This window comes from Rhodotorula graminis (genome assembly GCF_001329695.1).
Source record: "Rhodotorula graminis WP1 unplaced genomic scaffold RHOBAscaffold_11, whole genome shotgun sequence".
In the NCBI taxonomy this organism is placed as follows: domain Eukaryota; kingdom Fungi; phylum Basidiomycota; class Microbotryomycetes; order Sporidiobolales; family Sporidiobolaceae; genus Rhodotorula; species Rhodotorula graminis.
Window position 1 is genome coordinate 222,014 of NW_017264938.1, and position 20,124 is coordinate 242,137.

The 20,124-nt window shown below is 66.7% G+C and overlaps 4 protein-coding genes across 4 annotated transcripts; 2 read left to right on the forward strand and 2 right to left on the reverse strand.

The window, feature by feature from the left end:
* Window positions 1-1,111: 1,111 nt before the first annotated feature.
* RHOBADRAFT_65418 (uncharacterized protein) lies at window positions 1,112-5,489 on the forward strand. The gene is made up of 29 exons (XM_018418704.1): window positions 1,112-1,309; window positions 1,421-1,445; window positions 1,598-1,660; window positions 1,732-1,817; window positions 1,897-2,017; window positions 2,115-2,247; window positions 2,317-2,376; window positions 2,462-2,526; window positions 2,616-2,692; window positions 2,767-2,781; window positions 2,863-2,910; window positions 2,974-3,032; window positions 3,116-3,149; window positions 3,220-3,444; window positions 3,534-3,555; window positions 3,581-3,585; window positions 3,689-3,706; window positions 3,781-3,805; window positions 3,874-3,941; window positions 4,041-4,078; window positions 4,150-4,274; window positions 4,343-4,376; window positions 4,458-4,469; window positions 4,544-4,572; window positions 4,665-4,708; window positions 4,821-4,896; window positions 4,970-5,047; window positions 5,110-5,161; window positions 5,233-5,489. Exons 1-29 carry the CDS (start codon window positions 1,130-1,132, stop codon window positions 5,321-5,323), a joined length of 1,908 nt encoding a protein of 635 aa, XP_018269314.1. The 5' UTR covers window positions 1,112-1,129; the 3' UTR covers window positions 5,324-5,489.
* A 625-nt stretch (window positions 5,490-6,114) lies between these two features.
* On the forward strand, window positions 6,115-10,168 carry RHOBADRAFT_45834 (uncharacterized protein; the record flags this gene model as incomplete). Its single annotated transcript, XM_018414674.1, has 27 exons — window positions 6,115-6,300; window positions 6,387-6,411; window positions 6,541-6,603; window positions 6,670-6,755; window positions 6,818-7,059; window positions 7,155-7,214; window positions 7,308-7,372; window positions 7,458-7,534; window positions 7,630-7,669; window positions 7,772-7,853; window positions 7,952-7,985; window positions 8,050-8,273; window positions 8,360-8,382; window positions 8,446-8,451; window positions 8,513-8,529; window positions 8,598-8,622; window positions 8,701-8,768; window positions 8,866-8,903; window positions 8,977-9,056; window positions 9,202-9,235; window positions 9,298-9,309; window positions 9,380-9,408; window positions 9,476-9,522; window positions 9,643-9,715; window positions 9,821-9,850; window positions 9,909-10,008; window positions 10,084-10,168. 27 exons carry the CDS (start codon window positions 6,115-6,117, stop codon window positions 10,166-10,168), a joined length of 1,851 nt encoding a protein of 616 aa, XP_018269315.1.
* A 271-nt stretch (window positions 10,169-10,439) lies between these two features.
* Window positions 10,440-14,117, reverse strand: RHOBADRAFT_55036 (uncharacterized protein; the record flags this gene model as incomplete). Its single annotated transcript, XM_018417627.1, has 2 exons — window positions 10,440-13,555; window positions 13,695-14,117. The coding sequence occupies 2 exons, from the start codon at window positions 14,115-14,117 to the stop codon at window positions 10,736-10,738; spliced, it is 3,243 nt and encodes a 1,080-aa protein (XP_018269316.1). The 3' UTR covers window positions 10,440-10,735.
* A 3,579-nt stretch (window positions 14,118-17,696) lies between these two features.
* On the reverse strand, window positions 17,697-19,742 carry RHOBADRAFT_17093 (uncharacterized protein; the record flags this gene model as incomplete). Its single annotated transcript, XM_018412353.1, has 9 exons — window positions 17,697-17,780; window positions 17,861-17,896; window positions 17,999-18,150; window positions 18,238-18,356; window positions 18,441-18,625; window positions 18,772-18,874; window positions 18,947-19,032; window positions 19,159-19,394; window positions 19,517-19,742. Coding segments are annotated over 9 exons (1,227 nt in total), but the record flags the coding sequence as incomplete, so codon positions are not given.
* Between the last annotated feature and the right edge of the window lie 382 nt (window positions 19,743-20,124).

Genomic DNA, 20,124 nt, shown 5'->3' on the forward strand with positions numbered 1-20,124 from the left:
GCACAGCTGTCGCCTCGCTCGCTCTGCGCTGCCGTCGACTCGAGCTCCGCCTCGCGGCTCTCGCTCGCTCCTGGCTCCTCCAGGCGGCGCCCGTGCCCTCGAGCTCCGCCTCGCGCACGCTAGGCGGACGTCGCACCGTCGGGGCGGCGCACGAGGGGCGGCCCGGCAGCGCACTCGCCGCGCCATGGCCTTGGGCTTGCGTTTCTTGGCTCTTGGGACCCGTCTCTCTGACGCTCGCGGGCGCCTCTCTCTCTCTCTCTTTCTCCCTCTTTCGACTCTACGAGGCTCGACGCTGCCCATGTCGGTCCGCTCGACACTCTGTCGGCGGACCTCGACGGCGGGTTGGCCTTCCGGCTGTGGCCGGCCATGTTCGCTCAGGCCCCCGCCCGCCCACTCGCCCTTCCCCCTCGCGATGAGCTCGTCGCCGTCAACGCGCAGCTCTCTGGCGGTGCAGCCGTCCTCTCTCGACACTCGACCTCCTCGACCTCGCCTTCTCGCCTCCCACCACCCTAGGCCTCTCAGCCTCGCCCCTCGCCCTTTCCCGACGCCGACATTCGCCGTTCTCGCCTCTTCTCGCCCTCGTGGCTGTCGGCAGTCCGACGGCGACAGGGACGGTGGCGGCAGACGGCGACGGACGTTCTCTCTCCTCTCCGCCCACGCCCGCCCAGCCTCGCACGCACATGCCTCGTACGCCCGCTCCTGCCCCGGATCGATACGCTCCACTTCTGCCCCAGGTGGAGGAAGGCGGGCTCGCGGAGCGAGCGTTAGGGGGAAATAAGCCTCCACCACGCTACTTGCCCGAGTCGCAGGGTGCTGCCGCCTGCGCCGGCCACGCTTCCATCGCTCCTCCTCAGCTCGTCTCGGTGCGCTGCTGCGCTCAGTTCCGCCCGCGTTGCGAACTTTCTCGTGCTCGCCGCAGCGTCCTCTCAATGAGAGAGGAGACCATGACGAGCGTCCGCCCTTCGATCGCCAGTGCTTTTTTGGGCTTGCCGCTAGCTCGGAAGGACGCCGGCCCGTGGGGCGCTTCAAGGGGAGCCGCGTTTTCTCTCCTCGCGCTTCCCTCACTCTCTCTCTCTCCTCTCCTCTCCTCTCCAAGCTCCTCTCCCTCTCTCTCGACAGAGCGCCCAGCATGTCGAACCCGTACCCGGTCCAGCCGTCGATCGAGAAGATGAAGGAGGACGCCGCTCGCCAGAAGAACAACAGCGGCACGCAGGAGAAGCGCGAGCTCGCTGGCGAGGGCGACTACCAGGACAAGCACCTCGACAACGTCGCCCACAACCCCAACGCCCTCCTCGAGAACCCGCTCCAGGTGCGTCCACCCCTCCTCTCGTCGAGAGAACGACGTGCGGGCTCGTGCGCCCGCTCGTCCGACCGCGCCACCTCGTCCGATCCTGACCCTTTTTCTACCTTGCGTCGACAGGGCATCTCGCACGAGCGCCTCGAGGGTGAGTCGCACTCGTACTTTCACTCGCCGCTCTCGAGCCCGGCCAGTTCGCTCGCCGTCGACCCCCCACTTTCGGGCCGACGGCTTGGCTCGGCCAGGGCGCAGCATGCGGCTCATCTGGAGGTCAACGCGCTGACGCTCTGTTCCCTGCAGCGATGGGCCGTGCGTTTGCGCGCGAGAAGGGCCTCGGCGAGTACGAGGAGGAGTTCGCCAAGGGTCCGTGCGGTCCCTCGTCGTCTCGCGCCTGGCTCCCGACCTCGTACTGACACTTCCTCGTCAACTTGCAGGTGCCCAGGTCGCCCAGGACCCGCTCGCGTTCGAGTCGCTCACGATGCTCAACGACGAGGACCGCAACGTCCTCCGCCGCGAGATCGTGCGTCCCGCTTTCTCTCTCTCCCTCTCGCTCCTTTTCGACTCGGCGCGCCTTTTTCTGACCCTCTCTCGTCCCACAGACGCACAAGTGGCACCAGCCGTGGCAGCTCTACTTCCTCACCATCTGCTGCTCCATGGCGGCAGCTGTGCAGGGCATGGACGAGAGCGTCACGAACGGCGCCAACCTCTTCTGGGCTCCTCGTGCGTCTCTCTCTCTCTCTCTCTCTCTCTCTCTCTTTCTCTCTCTCTCCGAGCCCCTTGCACACTCGATGAATTGACCTCGAGCATCCTCTCGCAGAGTTCGGCCTCAACACGGCCGAGGGCGCGCCCAACGCGAGTACGAACGAGTGGTACCTCGGCCTCGTTAACGGTGCGCCATACTTGGCTTGCGCAGTTCTGGGTTGTTGGCTCACTGCGCCGCTCAACACTTGGTGCGTCCCGACCTCTTCTGCGTCCCTCGCCGTCGACGCCCGCTCACTTTCGTCCCCTTCTTCCTGCAGGCTCGGCCGTCGTGGCACCATCTTCCTCACGGCGACCATCTCGGCGCTCACCTGCATCTGGTGCGTCCTCTCGCTCTCTTGCCGTCGCCGCCGTTCTCGCGAAGCGAGCCTGACCTTCGTTTTCGTCGACTTTCCCTTCAACCAGGTCGGCCTGCACCAACTCGACCTGGCACCTGTTCGCCGCTCGCTTCGTCCTTGGTCTCGGTATTGGTGCGTCCAGCTCGTTTCCCTGTGTCTCGACAAGGCCCCGAACGACCGACTGACGCCGGCGGCGCTCGGTCCCCCCTCCTCGCCTACAGGCCCCAAGTCGGCTACCGTTCCCGTCTACGCCGCCGAGACGGCGCCTCCCATCATCCGCGGCGCGCTCGTCATGCAGGTGGGTCCCGAACGCCGCCGTCCCCTCTCTCGCCGACGCTGACCTCGTCGTCGACCGACCCTCCCATCCCGCAGTGGCAAGTTTGGACTGTGCGTCTCGCTCTCTCTCTCTCTCTCTCTCTCTCGCCCCTCAGACAGCCCGGGATGCACCTGACTCGTCCGTTCCTACAGGCGTTCGGCATCATGCTCGGAACTGTCGCGTCGCTCGCGTTCTACAAGGTGCGTCGCCTCTCCTTCCCCCTCGACGCGCACAGAGTCTTATTCTCTCGCTCTTCCTTCCAGGTTCCCGACCCTACTAGCGCCGCCATCACCGGCCTCAACTGGCGCCTCATGCTCGGCTCGTGCGTGGCCGTCCTCGCGATTTTCGATTTGAAAAGGTCGTCGCTGACTCGCCTCTCTCCTTCCCCTCGATCCCGTTCAACAGTGCCGCACTTCCCGCCTTCTTCGTGATGGCCCAGGTGCGCCTCTCTTCCTCGCTCTACCGCCCGCACCCGCCGTGACTGACTCCCCCTCCTCTCCTCCTTCCAGGTCTACTTCTGCCCCGAGTCGCCGCGTTGGCTCATCGGCCGTGGCCGCTACGGCGACGCCTACAAGTCGCTCTGCCGCCTGCGCCACACCAAGCTCCAGGCCGCTCGCGACCTGTTCCTCATCAACGCCCTCCTCGAGGAGGAGGCCAACATCGCCACGGGCAAGTCGGCCATCGTCGAGCTCTTTACCGTCGCCCGCAACCGTCGTGGTGCTCTCGGCGCAGGAGTACGTCCTCGTCTCGCTCGGTCCCCTCGTCGTCGTCGTCCACGACCCTGACTTTCTCCTCCTCCTCGTGCGCCTCCTCGCGCCCACAGATCGTCATGTTCATGCAGCAGTGTGCGTCCTCTTTCCCCTTCCTCGAGCTGCACAAGCCTTACTGACGGGTCTCTTTCGCCCACAGTCTGCGGTATGTCCTTGCCCGTTGCCCGTCCCGCACGAGCGACACTGACAAACTCTCTCTGTCCCCTCAGGCATCAACGTCATCGCTGTGCGTCCTCGTCCTCACCCTCTCGTCCCTGATACCCTCGCGACACTTCCTGACGCTCGTACGACGTCCCGCAGTACTACTCGTCGACCATCTTCCGCCGTTCGTCGCCTTTCCTCCCGTGGCCTTCCGGTCGGCCGTCGCTCACCTCGATTTCCCATGTCCTGCAGAGGCCGGCTTCGACGAGATCACGGCGCTCGGTGCGACCCTCGGCTTCGGCGCGCTCAACTTTGTCATGGTGCGTCCTCGTCTCGCTCGGCGTCGAGGTCGGCGAGTTTGAGAAGGTCGACTTACTGACCTCTTCCTCTTCTCCCTCCCTCCCTCTCCTCGTCTATAGGCTGCTCCTGCCGTCTGGACCATCGACACGTTCGGTCGGTGCGTCGTATTTCTCACGCTCTGGGTCGTCGTCGTCGTCGACTCGTGCACTGACCCTCCTCGATCCGCAGCCGCTTCCTCCTCCTCCTCACCTTCCCCTTGATGGCCATCTTCCTCCTCATGACGGGCATGGCGTTCTTCATCCCCGAGGGCAACGCCCGTATCGCCGTCGTCGCGCTCGGCATCTACCTCCACTGTGCGTCCCCTCCTCCCGAATCTCTTCCTCCTCGAGCGACTCTGACCTCGCTCCCTTTCCTCCTCCAGGCATGGCCTACTCGCCTGGCGAGGGTCCCGTTCCGTGCGTCCTCTCACTCGCTCTCCTCTCGCTCGTTGTCGACGCAAATGAGAGCGCGCCCTGACATTTCCCTTGACCTCGCAGCTTCGTCTACTCGTGCGCCATATTCGCCGCTCCCGTCCTCCTCGGCGATCTCGCACTGACTTGTTTTCGCCCTCTCTCGCCTACAGGGCCGAGGCGTTCCCTCTCTACGTCCGCGGTTAGTCCTCCTGCCTCTCGCCCCGACGCCAAGCAGCCGAGAGGTCCTCGAACCCCCACGAGCCGACCCTGACCCTCTCTCTCCCCTCGCAGACGTCGGCATGTCGTTCGCTACCGCCACGACTTGGGTTTTCAACGTGAGTACCGGTCCTGAATCTCGCCGTCGACGGCCCTCGGCATTTCCTGCCGAGGGCGACGGCTCGAGTTGAAGACAGTAGCCTGACTCAAGCTCCGGCTTCTCCCCCACAGTTCATCGTCGCGCTCACGTTCCCTCGCCTCCTGTCGGCCTTTACCCGCCAGGGCGCGTTCGGCTGGTACGCCGGCTGTGCGTCCCCTTTTCTCTCTTCTTCCTGGCCCTGCTCGGCTCGACCCGAACCTGACGCCTCTCGCTCTCGCAGGGAACGTCGTCGGCACCTTCCTCGTCCTCTTCTTCGTCCCCGAGACCAAGGGCCTCTCGCTCGAGGAGCTCGACCAGGGTGCGTCCCCCTCGCTCGACTCTTTCCTCGAGCACGCGCATAACCTCTCCTCGCCCTCGCAGTCTTCTCGGTCCCGACCAAGATTCACGCCGCGTACCACCTCAAGGGCCTCGGGTGCGTCTCGCTGTCTCTCGAGCCCTTTTTCGCCTCGCGCCGACTCTGACCTTCGCTCTCTCTCCCACCAGCTACAACTTCCGTAAGTACATCCTGCGCCAGCGCCTCCCGCCGCGCAAGCCGCTCTACTCGTGGGAGGACACGACGTACGCCCGCGACTGAGCCACTCGGCCGCCGCTCGACGTCGTCCTCGTCTCGCCCTCGCAACCGTCTCTTCTCGTCGCCTCGACTCGTTACTTCCAGTTCTCCCTACTCTCCCACCTTAGTTCTCTCGCAATCAGTACCCCCTCCAGTCGGCGGTCGTGCAATTTTAGCCACGTCCCTCGTCCCTCGTCGCCGCGTGACCTTCTCGCCGCCGTCGCCGCCCTCGGTGGCTTGCGGCTTTTCCAGCTCTCCTGTTCGCCGCCAAGGTGAGCCTCATTCTCGCCCACGTTCGGCACACCGCGAGAAGGACGAGGCCAAGTCGCGCCGAGACGGACGGGCGGCCTCATGTCGACGGAGGAGGCGCGTGCGTCGTACGTGGCGGCGCCAGGAGCAGACGGCGGCTTTCGGCTGTCGGTGGCGCGAGAGCTGCAGACGGTCGCTGTGCGCTGAGCTGGCTCGAGGGCGCTGCGCGACAAGCGTCGCAGGCGCAGCAGCAGACGCCGGCGAGCGCGCCGCCTCCCTCCTCCTCCTCGCCTCGAGGCACTTTCCTCCCACGCTCGTCGCTTTTCGGTGACGCGGACGTCTCTGTCGGACAGGAGACCTTCCGGAAGGTCGGCCGGCCCTGCCGGCCCAGCGGCACCGTGCGTGCTAGCGACCGACCAAGCCTTCTTGGCGGACCCTCTCCTACGATCGACCGTACGCTCCCCCCACCTGCTGCTCCCAGGGGCCTCCGCAACTCGCTGTTCTCGCGCTCGCCTCTCCTGCTCCTCTTTCCTGCACCCGCACGCCGCACGACGTCCCGCTACAGCATGTCGCGCGCCGCCGACTCGCACCACCAGCACGTCGAGCCCTCGGTCGCGAGGATGACGGAGGACGCTCTCAAGCAGAAGGCGACGGGCACGCAGGAGAAGCGCGAGCTCGTCGGCGACGACGAGTACCTGCACAAGGCCAGCTCGATCGTCAACAAGAACGCGCTCCTTGAGAACCCGCTCCATGTGCGTCCTCCCTCCTCCACGTCCTTTCTCCTCTCCCGGCCGTCACAGCCCTGCCGGCCTGGTCCCTGACTGTTCATCGTCGACAGGGCATCTCGCTCGACCGCCTCGAGGGTGAGTCGAGTCCTCCAGAGTCGAGGTGGGAGGAGTCGCCTCGACTTTGGCGCCTCCAACTGATGAGGACTTCTTCGTCGAGGGACGGCAGCCCGGCCCTAGCTGACACCTCTCCCCTCCTCGTAACAGCCATGGGTCGCGCCTTCGCCCGCGAGAAGGGCCTGCAGGACTACGAGGAAGAGTTCGCCAAGGGTCCGTCCCTCCCCCTCAGCGCACTCGCCTTCCCGAGGATCCCGCTCACCCTCCTACTCCCCGCAGGCGCCCAGGTCGCTCAAGACCCGCTCGCGTTCGAGTCGCTCACGATGCTCGGCGAGGAGGACCGCAACGTCCTGCGCCGCGAGGTCGTACGTCCGTCGTACTCTCGTCTCGACCCGGCGCGCCTTTCTGACTCTTCCTCCCCTCACAGACCCACAAGTGGCACCAACCGTGGCAGCTCTACTTCCTCACCATCTGCTGCTCGATGTCTGCGGCAATCCAGGGCATGGACGAGAGCGTCACCAACGGCGCCAACCTCTTCTGGCCTCAGCAGTTCGGGATCGACACGGCCGCTCGCGACAACGACCAGTGGATCCTCGGGTTCATCAACGGTGCGCCTTACTTGGCGTGCGCCCTGCTAGGGTGTTGGATCAGCGCGCCGCTCAACCGCCTGTGCGTCCACGATCCTCTCGTCGCCCTCGAGCGTTTCCCAGGCTCGGCCGGGCCTCGCCAGGTCCCATACTGACTCTCTCGACGCGCGCACACAGTCTCGGACGTCGCGGCACCATCTTCGTCACCGCCCTCGTCTCGGCGCTCACCTGCATCTGGTGCGTCCCCGCCGAATCTCTTTTTATGTCCCCCTCGGTCGATTTTCCGACCCACAGCGGATCCCGACTGACCATCTCGACTCTACGCAACAGGATGGCGTGCGTCAACAGCAAGTGGCACCTGTTCGCCGCTCGCTTCGTCCTCGGTCTCGGTATCGGTGCGTCGACCTCGTTCCTCTCAGGCGACGAGCCTCGGAACGACCGACTGACGCCGACGACGCTCGGCCCTTACCTCGCCTGCAGGTCCCAAGTCGGCTACGGTGCCCGTCTACGCTGCCGAGACGGCGCCTCCCATCATTCGCGGCGCGCTCGTCATGCAGGTGCGTCCCGGCCCCCATCGTTCCTGCTCCTGGTCGACGAGGAGGAAAGCCAGCTGACCGCCTTCTCCCGACCCTTCCTCCTCCTCGTTCTGCAGTGGCAAGTCTGGACGGCGTTCGGCATCATGGTCGGCACCGGTGCGTGACGATCTCGCCTTTTGCGAGCGCGACGGCCCGATTCTGACTCTCTCGTCCTCCTCTTCCTCGGCCTCTGCCTCCTTCGCCACCTCGCCCACGCAGCGACGAGCCTCATGTTCTTCCGCGTCGGCGACCCGTCCGGCGTCGCCATCACCGGCCTCAACTGGCGCCTCATGCTCGGCTCGTGCGTCCCCCTCTCCTCAACTCGAGAAGGTCAAATTTTGACTTTTTCCTCCCTGCCCCGTCCCCTTTCCGCCGCCTCGTGCACTCTCACACGCGCAGTGCTGCCCTCCCTGCCTTCTTCGTCATGGCCCAGGTGCGTCCCCTCGTCGGCGTCGAGCCCGAACCCAAGACTAAACCTCGCACGGTCCGCCCCGCAGGTCTACTTCTGCCCCGAGTCGCCCCGTTGGCTCATCTCGCGCAACCGTCACCGCGAGGCGTTCGAGAGCCTGTGCCGCCTGCGCCACACCAAGCTCCAGGCCGCTCGCGACCTGTTCATGATCAACGCTCTTCTCGAGGAGGAGGCGAGCCTCGTCACGGGCAAGTCGGCCATCGTCGAGCTCTTCAGCGTTCCTCGCAACCGTCGTGCGACTGTCGCTTCCGGGTGCGTCGTTGTCTCGCCCGTCTCCCCGCCGTCGACCGGCGCGAGCCTGACGCTCCTCCTCCTCCCTCGCCTCGGCAATCTCGCAGCACCGTCATGTTCATGCAGCAGTGTGCGCCCCCTTCCCATTTTCGATCTGCAAGGCCCATACTGACGAACCTCTCGCCCCTCACAGTCTGCGGTACCTCCCCTCCCGCTTCTCGTTCTGCCCGAGCGACGCTGACGAGCTCTCTCCCCCTCAGGCATCAACGTCATCGCTGTGCGTCCTCCCTCCTCTCCCGTGTACGTACGACGTACGACCGCTCACGCACTCGACGATGCGCGCAGTACTACTCGGCGACCATCTTCCGCGGTACGTCGTCGGCTCCTCCCCTTCTTTTGAGCGCTCGAGTGCCTTGACTGATCCTCTCGCCATTCCCGCTTATCGCAGAGGCCGGCTTCGACGACATTACGGCGCTCGGCGCGACCCTCGGCTTCGGCGCCCTCAACTTTGTCATGGTGCGTCCTCGTCTCGCTCGGCGCCGAGGCTGGCAAGTTTGAGAAGGTCGACTTACTGACTTCCTCCTTCTCCCTCTCTCCCTCTCCTCGTCTACAGGCTGCTCCTGCCGTCTGGACCATCGACACTTTCGGCCGGTGCGTCGATCCTTCCCTCGCGGTCTCGCTCGGCGTCGTCGTCGACCGCGCACTGACCCTCCTCGACCCGCAGCCGCAACCTGCTTCTCACCACCTTCCCCATGATGTCGGCCTTCCTCCTTCTCGCAGGCCTCGGGTTTTACGCTCCTGAAGGTCCGGCTCGCACGAGCGTCATCGCGCTCGGCGTGTACCTGCACTGCAAGTCGTGCACAGTCCTCCTCCTCCCCGGCCCGCTCGCTAACGCCGTTTTCTCTCTCTCCCTCCCTCTGATCCCTCTCCCTCTCTCGTCCACTTGCAGGCATGGCCTATTCGCCCGGCGAGGGTCCCGTTCCGTGCGTCCTCGTCCTCTGCGCTCGTCGCGTCGACGCCCGCTGACCGTCTTCTCTTTCTGCAGGTTCACCTACTCGTTCGTCCCTCACGCACTCTCCCTTCCCTTCCATCCCGGCGTACTGATATGGTTCTCAACATCGCGACAGGGCCGAGGCGTTCCCGCTTTACGTTCGCGGTGCGCTCCCTTGCGCGCTCGTCGGAGAATGAGAAGCGGCCCTGACGTTCTCTCCTTCCCTCGACAGACGTCGGCATGTCCTACGCTACTGCAGTGACCTGGCTCTTTAACTTCGTGCGTCGTCTCTCCCACACTTGGCGTTCGCGCACAGAGGACGACCGAGTTGACCTTCCCAAATTCTCTCTCTATCCCCTCGTCCTCTCCCACCTCCCTTCCCCTCCTTCGCGCCCACAGGTCGTCGCCTTTACGTTCCCTCGCCTGCTCTCGGCCTTCACGCCGACCGGCGCCTTTGGCTGGTACGCCGCCTGTGCGTCCCCCTCCTCCTTCTTAATCACTCTCAGTCGCCTCGGCGGGCCTCGTATCAACCTTTGACGCGTCAGACTGACGCTCTTGCCTCCCCTTCTCTCGATAGGGAACGCTGCCGGCACGGTCCTCATCTTCTGTGAGTCCCGCCCTTGCCGTTCTCCTCCTCGTCTCCTGGCTGACCTCTCGCTCGCCAGTCCTCGTCCCCGAGACCAAGGGCCTCTCGCTCGAGGAGCTCGACGCCGTGTTCAGCATCCCGACGGCTCGTCACACCGCCTACAACGTCGCCGGCCTCAGGTGCGCCCCCTTTTCCTCGTCACGCCTTCTCGACCTTCCCAAACCCGTTGTCTGACTCTCGTCCGTGTCCCGCAGCTACAACTTCCGCAAGTACATCCTCCGTCAGCGTCTCCCGCCTCGCGAGCCGCTGTACGCCTGGGAGGCGAACGGCAAGGCCTGAGCGTCGCCGCCCTCTCGCTCTCCTTCTCCTCACGACCTTCCCCTCTTCCGACTTCCTCGCTCTCCTTGGTTACCCCTTGACGCTCGCCCTACATCTATGTACTCTCTCTCTCTCTCCGTCGTTACCCGCCTCCTCTTTCTCCTCCTCCCTCCTTGCGTAGCCCTGTCCTCGTACTCGCACCGCAATTCCGCACGGACCTCGTCCTCTTTTCTCGGTCTCTCCCTCTCTCGCGCATGCTCTCGACCTCTCAAACTCTCGAGAGTCAAATTGAAAGGCAAAGAAAAGTGCGCGAGAGTGAAATTGGCACGGCACAACGAGAGAGAGATGAACGAGGGGAGCTGATGAACGCAAGGGAGGACGGGGAAATATGAACGAAACGGCGAGGGTATGGCACAAGAGGTGGCGATGATGGGCGACTGCTGATGAGGAAAAGGAGGAGAGAGGAAATGCACGATGATACGACCGCCGATGCAGGAGAGAAAGAGGGAGAGAAGAGGGAAGGGGGGGAAGTGCTCCACGCCGAGAGCCGACCCATGCAGACAAGAGGGGAAGGGAGCGGCGTGCCGCTCAGTGCCCGTCGACCTCGTACAGCGAGAGCGACGAGCCCGGGCGACGGCCAGGGACGCCGCCGGGACCGCCGCCGCCGAAGAACGGCACGCTGCTCGTGCTCTGTGTGCGCGACAGGCGCATGCGCTGCTGCTTGGCCGGGCCGACCATGTTGTTGGCCGCGGCGGCGGCGGCGAACGACGCGTTGACCTGCGACGGCATGAACGGCGCGTGGAAGCTCGGGCCGCCGCCGCTCGGGCCGAGGCCGGACGGCGTCGCCGGCGCCGACGAGATGGCGGCGAGGTTGACGCCCTGGGCGTTGCGCGCACGCTCCATCTTGCCGCGCAGGTCGGCGAGGACGACAAGGTCCTTGGGCGAGACGTAGTCCTGGCCGGCGCGCGTCGAGAGGTACTCGAGCGCGATCTCGAGCGACGAGAAGGCCTGCTCGAGCGTGACGGGCGCGCCGCTGGCGCCGCTCATGCTCGTGCGCGAGCCGGCGCCGAACGATGACGAGGGCGTCATGGCGGCGCTCGACGGCACCGAGTTGCGCGCGGCGCTGTTGAAGGGCAGGCCGCCCGAGATCGTGGCGCGGCGGTTGGCGGCGGCAGTGGCAACCGTCGCGCTCGCCTGCTGCTGTTGCTGGGTATCGAAAGAGGCTTGCGGGTATGCCGGAGAGTGCTGAGGGTATCGCTGCTGCTGCTGCTGCTGCTGGAACGGCTGAGAGGCCGAGGCGAGGGACGACGACGACGACGACGCGAGGGCCGAGTACTGCGACGTCGGCGTCGTGCCGGCGCCCGAGGCCGACGCCGAGAGGAACGAGTTCTGGAGCTGGGCCTGCTCGGAGCCGAAGTAGCTGCCCAGCTGCGCCGCCGACGACGTCGACGAGGCGAGGGCCGGGTTGGCGGGCGTGCCCGGGACCGACGCGCACAGGTTGCCCTGGCTGTCGCGGAACGAGCCGTACATCGAGCCCGACAGCGGCGTGCCCGGCCCGTTTTGCGACGAGAAGGCCGTCAAGCCCGAGTACACGCTCGTGCTCGACGCCGTCGAGCCCGACCGGCGGTGCTGGTTCGACGGGACGGGCGACGCCGTGCCGTACATGCCCTGCTGCTGCGGGAACGTGCCGAGCGACGAGCGCGACGATGAGGCCGAGACGCCCTGGGCCGACGAGTAGCTCGCGCCGAGGGCGTGCGGCGACGGCGAGTAAGGCTGCGTGAGCCCGCCCGCGTACACGCCGCCGCCGCCGTACATGCCCGCGTTCCCGTGCGCGTTCATGCCGTCGGGCGGCGAGTAGTCGCTGCCGGCGCCGAGGCTGCTGCCGAGCGCGAGCGTGTCCTCCTGCCCGGCGTAGTGCGACATGCGCGACGGCGTACCGGCGCCTTGGCCGTCGCCGCCGGGCGAGTACGAGAACGGCTGGGCGAGCTGCGGCGGGCGCTCGGCGCCCTGCGGCGGGCGCTCGGCGCCTTGCGTCGAGGCGCGCGAGTGCGCGGTCGAGTGCGTCGGCGTCGCCTCCGAGTCCATCGACAGGTCGCCGAAGCTGCCGCTCGCGAGCTCGGCGTCCATGCGGGACGACGACGCGGCTGCGGGCGACGAGCTGCGGCCGCCAAAGCCCTCGGCAAAGGCCGCGAGCGTCGACTTGGCGCTCGCGAGGCGGCGGACCGTCTTGCTCCCGAGCGAGCGCTTGCTGCGGCGGACGGGCGCGTCGGCCGACGTGTCGTCCTCCTCGTCGTCCTCCTCGCGAGGCGGGTCGAGCGAGCGCTGCGCGTTGGACAGGGCGGGCGCCATCGGCGACGGCGCGCGGTCGTGGACGAACGCGCCGCGGACGATGCCGGCGCGCGTCTTGAAGCCGTCGAGCCACGACTGGCTCGCCTTGAACGACTCGTTGCCGGGCAGGTCGCGCGCGATCGAGCGGGCCTGGCGCTGGAGGACCGAGTCGGCGAGGCTGTTGCCCTTGGCGACGTGCGACTCGGCCCAGGCGACGAGCGCATTGTCGATGTGCGGGAAGCGCCCGCCCGACAGGACCCTTGACGACAGGTTCGACGACGTCGAGGCGCCGAGGTCGGCCGTCGCGGTCGAGCCGAGCGAGACGAGCGATGAGGTCGACGACGACGCGACGAGGCCGAACGACGGCTGCGGCGTCGACGACGACGGGATGTCGGTCGCGGCGGGTGAAGGCGCCTCGGACGAGTCGCGGTCGTCGCCCTGCTGCTGCTGCTGCTGCTGGTACGGGCCGGTGTGGAGGAACGCCTGGACGGCTGACGCGCCGGCCTCGTCGGCCGAGTCCATGGCGAGGTACCGGTCCTTGTGCTTGAGCGTCTTGGAGATGGTGCTGCGCTCGTAGCCGAAGTGGGCGCCGATGTCGTCCTGCTTCCAGCCGGGGTGGGTCCTCGAGAACTCGCAGATGGCCTTGCGCTCGGCGTTCGACAGCTTGCGCGAGTGGCGGCCGCTCGTCTTGATCGGCGACGAGCGCCTGCGGGCGTGCATCTGGCTCGAGCCGCGCTGGCTGTTCTGGCGCGAGATCGAGCCGGACCGGTACGGCGTCGACGGGGCCGTCGACCCGCTCTCGCCGCCGTAGATGCTGCTCGTCGCCGAGCTCGAGTCGAGGCGCGACATGTTGAGGTTCGACACGGACGACGAGTCGCTCGGGCTCGAGCTGCGCACCGAGTGCGACGGGTTCATCGTGCTCGACGAGAACGACGCCCGGTGGTCGTGGAACGGCGACGGCAACGGGCCGGGGAAGAACGGCGACGACGGCGACGTCAAGACGCTCATGTGCAGCGGCGTGGGCGCGTTGCTCGACTGGAGGCTCGAGGCGCGCGACCGGTTGGGCGACGCAGGGTGCGACTGTATGCGGGGTGCCCGAATTGGAGCAGCGAGGGTCGGGAGGAGGGGGGGAGGAGGGAAGGGGGAGAGGGCGATGTCAGCTCGGGTTGCCCGCGTCGCTCGCTGCTGCCCGAGCACCGTAAGAGGACTGGGGACGCACCTGAGGAAGTTGCGCTGGAGGCAGAGGCTGGTGGTGCGGCGGAGGCGGATGAGAGCCGTCGGGAGGCGGACGAAAGTGGTTCGAGTCGAGCTGGTACTGGGCGGGCTCGTCGTCGCCGCCTGCGAGGTGCATGGTCGCGTCGAAGGTCGGCACGGCGTGGCCGCTCGCCTGGCGGGGCGAGTACGGGAGGTTCGGGTCGAAGGCGTTTTCACTCATCAGGTCGGCGTACGGGTCCTGGTACGGCTGCTGCGCGCCCGCGGTGCGGTCGGGGCTGTAGCCGGTGCTGCCCCAGTCGCCCCAGGCGAGCGCGCCCGAGTCGTCGTCGCCGTGGGCGGGTCCCGCGCCGTCCGAGAGGCCGCGCAGCTGCTGGGAGACGGTGCGCAGCCGCGGCTGAGGCGGGAAGGCAAAGTCGGCGAGGCTCATGGCGACGAGCGCGCGCTGCGCTGGCCCTGGAGCACGACTGGGCGGCGAAAGAGGGTGGGTGGAGGGAGCGAGAGAGGGGGCAAGGGAGGAGGGGTGGAAGGGTTGGACAGGAGGTCAGCTCCGCCGGGACCCGGGTGGGGCGCAGACGGGTCGAAGCTCACCTTGCAGTAGCTCGAGAGCTCGAGCTTGCGCAACGACAGGCAAGGGAGCTCGTGCCGGGCGCTGTGAGCGAGCGGAACTTCGGGCGCTTCGTCCTCGCCGCACTCTCCCTCTCTCTCTCTCGCAAGGTGCGCGCACCTTTCCCCGGCCGGGCGTGCCTTGCCAGGTACGGGCCCTTGGTACGGCGATATATCTGATCGGAAGCAGACCCCGAGAAGGGAAGGCGTTGGCCGGGCAGAAAGGCTCGCCCGCCTTCGTCGTTTCGTCCCCAGCTCCCTCCCCACTCGCAGGCTGTAGTTAGCGCTCGTCGACAGCGTGCACAGCTTCCGACTCACGGAGCCTGTCCATCGCGAGAGTCGGCGCAGCTTTCACCCTCGCCGCGCCGACTGTCCAGCCCGCGCTCGGACCCGCGCTCGCCTGCTTCGCTCGACCGCGCACGGCGGAGGAACGTCGATCTCTCTTCCGCCGACGCCCGATGGAACACGTCGGCAACTTCGATGAGCCGGCGAGGACGCCGCTCGCCATGCCAGCCACGCACCGACATGCGCAGCGGCCTTCTCAAGCTGCGAGCACGCTCCCTCTGCCAGCTTCTCCTTGGCTCGTGGGCTCTCGCACTCTCGCGTCGACTCTGCGCTCGCATCGGCTGCGTCTCGGCATGCACGCCGGCCAGAAAGCGAGAGCGCTCGGCAGCCGCAGGGGTCCGTCGACCGGCGCCCCGCGCAGCTGCTCCGACTCCTTCATTTTGCGCCGAGCGTTCGCTCGCCGCCGACCGATTCGCTTCGTTCGCTGTCGAGAGAGATGCAATCTGGCGACGCGCCAGAGCGAACATCGTCGTGCATCGCCGTGGAGCAAGCGTTGAATGCGAACGAGCGAGCGCGAGAAGTTGACGTGGCCCAGCTGGCGCTCGCACGGTCCTCGCCTCGGCAAACGAACTACGCTCGCTCGCCGACGTCGTCCAAGCTTGCAGAGCGAAAGTTCTGGCGCAACTGCGACACGATCTGCTGGCCTCTGCGTCGCGAAACGAGCTGAATGGACGCCGCGAGCGCTTCCCTTTCGCTCGGTCGCGAAGCGTCTCGGCCTCTCGCATGTACTGTACCAGGCGCCATACGTCGTCGCACGTACGCAGGCCGACGCTCTGGATTGCGCGGCTGGAAGAGCTTTCGAGCGAGTCTCGGATCCGTGGCTCTCGGACCTTTTGCCCACAGACGAGGAGGAGGAGGGGCGACAGCTTGGGCCCTTGCGGTCGGCACTTGGCTTGTCCACTTGTCTCAGGCGTCTCCTGCACTCGTCGAGGGGGCTGGCAAAGACAGGTGTCGTGAGCGGGACCGTGCCGGAGGAGGAGCCGAGGATCAGCCGTCTGCGGCCCGGGGCTCGAGCGCTCGCTCCCTGCTCGCTTTGCTGTCGGCGCAGCATGAACCTGTAGAGCTCGTGCGAGCTCGGATGCTGCTCTCGAGTAGGTGCCCTTGGCGAGCGCTCGCTGCGCAGGCGAGCATGCGGTGCACGACGGCTCAGAGCAAGCTCCCACTCGCCGCTGCCGAGACTCAGAACCCCTTCAAGAGCTGGCTCCGTCCACGCTCGTCGAAATGCACATCCGCTTTGCCCGCCGAGAGGCATCTGCATGCCCGTCGAGACCCGCTCGCAGATCCGCAGCTCGTCGAGGGCGCAGGAAGGACGGCCGTGCGCGCGACGAAAGGGACAGAGCAAGCGTCGAACAGCCCACCGCGCTCTGCGCGACGCTTGCAAGAGAGACGAAACCCAGTCCGCGTTTTCGGTCGAGGCAGAAAAGCAGAGAGAAGGCCCGGGCGAAGCGGGCCAGGGCGCGCCGTCTTTCGGGCCACCAAGCTTGCGATAATCTCTCGCTCCTCGGGCACGAGGCCGGTCGGGCAGCGCAGCTGCATGGTTTGCTATCTGGAATTCGCCGCGTAAGGCACGCAAGGGCGAGCGAGAAGTGCGCGCAGCCTGCGTGAGCTGAACGAGAAGAGCCACCGTCTGCGACCGCGAGGGGGCGCAGGACGTGCGACTTGGACGAGCCGGGCAGAAGCTTCTTCGCGGTCGATGTGGTTGCAACCTCGCTGCATCGCGTCGATGCCTCTCGCGATGATAGCCCCGGCGAGATCTCCTTGCCCTCCGGAGCGAGCAGATGAAATCGACGCAGATCCCGACCGCCGCTCGCCTTTCGTCCTGCCACGCGCGCGTCGACAGACGAAGCGTGCGCGCTCGGGCGAGGGCAACAAAAGTCCGGCGGGCGGCGGTGGAGGACGAAGTGGAAAGCGTCGGCGGGAGGGCAACGGCGGGTCCGCCGCCTTCTCCGGCCAGCTCGATCGTTTAACGTCGCTGTGTATGTAGCGGTGCGCAGGGCAGACGAGCTCGACGACGACGAGCAGGCTGCGCTCTGCTCACAGCGCACCGCATATGTAGAGAGAACGAGAAGCGAGAGCGGGAGAGGGTCCGTGCGCATTTCGAACCAGACTGCCGCGCTGGGTGCGCAAGCGCGCTCGAGCGGACTACGAACTCGACGTTCGGAGACTTGTAGCTACTCCGGTGATCGCAACGTCGACTTTGCGCGCTTGAACAGCGTGCCGCAAAGCGAGTGCAGCCCGCGAGAGAGGCGCAGGAGGTGCGAGAAGAGGCACGCCGCGCTCCCTTCCCTTGCACTTTCTAGTGCAACAGGGGCCAGCGAGGAACGATACAGTACGAACAGGCTGCGGCAAAGGGTGAGCGGCGCGAGCACGACCCCTTGCGGTGCGAGCTGCGAAAGAAGCGCGGAGCGACCGCGCCCGAGCGCACTCGCAGACGCTTCACAGCCGGGTTCCTGGCAGGGCGCTCTCTCGCGGTACTGCTAAGGAAGTCTTCGTGGATTCTGTCGTGCCGGGGAAGCACCCTCGCTCTCTCGGAGGGCAGCCTGCCGCGCGGCGAAGGAACGCACAAGGGTCAAAGCGCGAGGAACAGTTTGCTGCGAAGCGGTGCAGCATTTACAGACCGGCCGACTAGCGCAAGCTCGAGACTCTCTTGTGCACGCGTCGGGACCGCTGCAGGGTGTGCCGCGAGCGGAGCCGACCGCGTCCTTCTCCTCTTGCCGGCGTGAACCTCGTCCCGTCAGGCCGAGCCGCGCTCTGCCTGGGCGAAGCGCCGCACATCGTCTCGGGCGCCGTACATAGCGTCCGTCGACCGAAGCAGGGCTGACGAAGCCCCGCTTGGGAGCGCAGAGCGAGAGCGGCTCAAAGTCGACCTTCTCAAGTCGAGCTGCTCGAGCCTCTCTTCTCTCGCGACGCCAACTCTCCTCGAGTAGCACCACCCGCAGCGACCGTGATCGTGTAACGACCTGCATGGCACAAAAGAGGAGACTCTGCGAAACGACCCTGTCTGTACAACCCGGACCCTGCCCCTCGTCGACCCTCCTCGCGCGCTCTGACCCCGTCTCTAGTGCGCGAGGTCCTCCCACATGCGGCCCGACGTGTTGGCGAGGTTGACGACCTGCGTCTTGCTGAAGTAGCCATGGGCGATCTGCAAGGCGAGTGAGAGAGGAGAAGGTCAGGGACGAGGACAGGGAGACGAGGAGGGGGAAAAGGAGGGGCTCGACGCACCTTGGCGTCAATCTCGACACGGCTGTCGGGCGGGATCTGCAGCAGAGAGAGAGAGAGAGAGATTGTCAGTGAGGGTCGGGAGAAGAGACCGCCGTCACGAGCCCGGCCCACGAGAGAGGGAGGAAGAGGGAGACGCACGAGGTCCTCGGGGATCTCGTAGCGCAGGCCGACGGTGATGCCGGACCCAGTGATGGCGTTGTACTTGAGGTTGGACATGCTGACGAGGCGGTGGATGTGCTTGACGCCGAGCCAGTGCAGGACGTCCGGCATCAGGACCTGGAAGCGCATGTCTGCGGACGACGACGACGGGGTGGGTAAGTTTAGGGCTCGCCTCTCGTCGGGAGAGTGTCGAGACTGAGAGGAAGAGATGGACGCACCCTCGACGCCGGCAATGTCGGCCGTCCTGCGGAAGTAGTCGGCGGCGTTGTCGCCCGAGCGCTTGCGGGCGTTGTACACGAGGTACTTGAGGACCTCGCCGAGCGCACGACCCTCCTTGCTGTCGACGAGGGAGAGTAGAAGTCAGGTCGAGGGTCCGGCGAGGACAGGAGAGACCGAGAGAGTGAGAGAGAGGCGGGCGCACCGGAAGTAGACGACGATGCCGACACCGCCTCGCTGCGCGCACTTGACGGCCTCCTCGATGCCGAACATCAAGTACGGCCTGCAGGTGCACACGTCCGAGCTGAAGACGTCCGAGCCGTTGCACTCGTCGTGGACGCGCACGGTGATCTCGGTTTCCGGGTTGGCGATCAGGTCCGGGTTGCCGAACTGCGACGAGGTGACGAGTAGGAGGGAGGGCGGCGAGGGACCGAGGCGAGTAGAGGTGGACGAGTGTGAGGAAGAGAGGGAGGAGAAGTGGGTTAGGACCTTCTCGACGAGCGGGCTCGAGCGGCGAGAGAGGACGAGGGACGCACGATGTAGGCCGTGCTGCCGCCGATCGGGGGCAGGTACGTCTTGATGTCGTGGCGCGTGAGAAGCTCAGGCAGGGCACCGCCGCACTCCTCGAACAGGCACCGACTGCGAGGAAGGAGGAAGAGCGGGTCAGTCTCGACAAGAGGGAGACGACGAGGAGCGGGAGTGAGGACGCACCGAAGCGTTCCCTCGCTGACGCCGAACCTCCTCGCAATCTCGGGCAGGTTCCACACCGGGTCGATGGCCGCCTTGGACACGTTGAGCTCGACGCCGGCGTCGAACGCGGCGTGCTCGACGTGCTTGTTGGCCTCGTCGTCCTCGGACCGCGCCGTCTTGGCCGCCGCCGACGCGGCGCGGTTCTGGTTGATCCAGTCGGTCGGCGTGCGCACGACAATCTTGCCGTCGACCTCGAGCGTGCCGTTGCGGACCATGTCGTCAAAGTCGCTCAGCTTGAGGTGGGCGCGCGTCATCGAGATGGTCGGCCGCACGTCGATGCCGGCGTCAAAGTACGACTTGAAGAGCGTCGGCGCCAAGTGGCCGTACGGGTCCATCGCGCCAATCTTCTTCGGGTCGTCCCACGCCGGGTTGTGCGCGATCGTGAACGGCGGCTCGGTGTTGGTATAGTCTGCGGGCACCGTGGGACGAGTCAGTGAGAGTACACCAGAGGAGTCTCGAGAGGGCAGGGGCGAGCCAAGGGCTCGCCCACGCAGGCTGGAGGAGGAGGACGAGGAGGACGAGGCGACGCACCGGGTCGGTGGTTCGGGTCGACGGCGCCACTCGCGGAGGCGAGCGCGCGGTAGACCGAGTACGAGCCGCCGTACGCGCCGATGGCGTTGCGGACCTTGAGCGACTTGGGCTGCCTCGACGCGACGACGGGTCCACGCTGCTCGGGCGTCGGCGCGCCCCAGTTGAGCGGGATCGGGTTGATGCCGACCTGGCCCGGGTAGGTGGTGAGGACGACGCGCTGCGAGTAGCCGCCGTTGGCGGCGTCCTTGCGCGCGACGAGCGAGGGCGACGTCGGGAGGTCGGCCGGCTTGACGAACGGGGTCGACGAGGGCGACACGACGCCGTTCGACTGCTGCGAGATGCCGTTCAGGGCGGGGATGTTGGCAGTCGAGGTCGAGGGCGACAGGGGCGGCACCGTCAACGTCTCGAGCTGTAGCGCGAGGAGGGTCAGCTGGTTCGGCCAACGTGGGGGCGGAGGAGCCGGAGCTCGAGGGAGGGCGACGAGGCTGCGCCGTGCGGCGAGGGAGGGAGGGCGAGAGTGCTCACCTTGTGCTCAAACAGGGTCTGGTTGGCCTTGACGTGCTGCAGCTCGGTGAGGATGGCCTGGAGGAGGGCCGACTGCGTGTCGG

What these genes read in the sequence shown, in the direction of transcription:
- RHOBADRAFT_65418 (XM_018418704.1), top strand. Translation starts at nt 1,130, where the DNA reads ATGTCGAACCCGTACCCGGTCCAGCCGTCGATCGAGAAGATGAAGGAG. An exon ending in GCGCGCTCAACTTTGTCATG is followed by an intron (nt 3,942 to 4,040) that starts GTGCGTCCTCGT and finishes CCTCGTCTATAG; the next exon opens with GCTGCTCCTGCCGTCTGGAC. An exon ending in GCTCGAGGAGCTCGACCAGG is followed by an intron (nt 5,048 to 5,109) that starts GTGCGTCCCCCT and finishes TCGCCCTCGCAG; the next exon opens with TCTTCTCGGTCCCGACCAAG.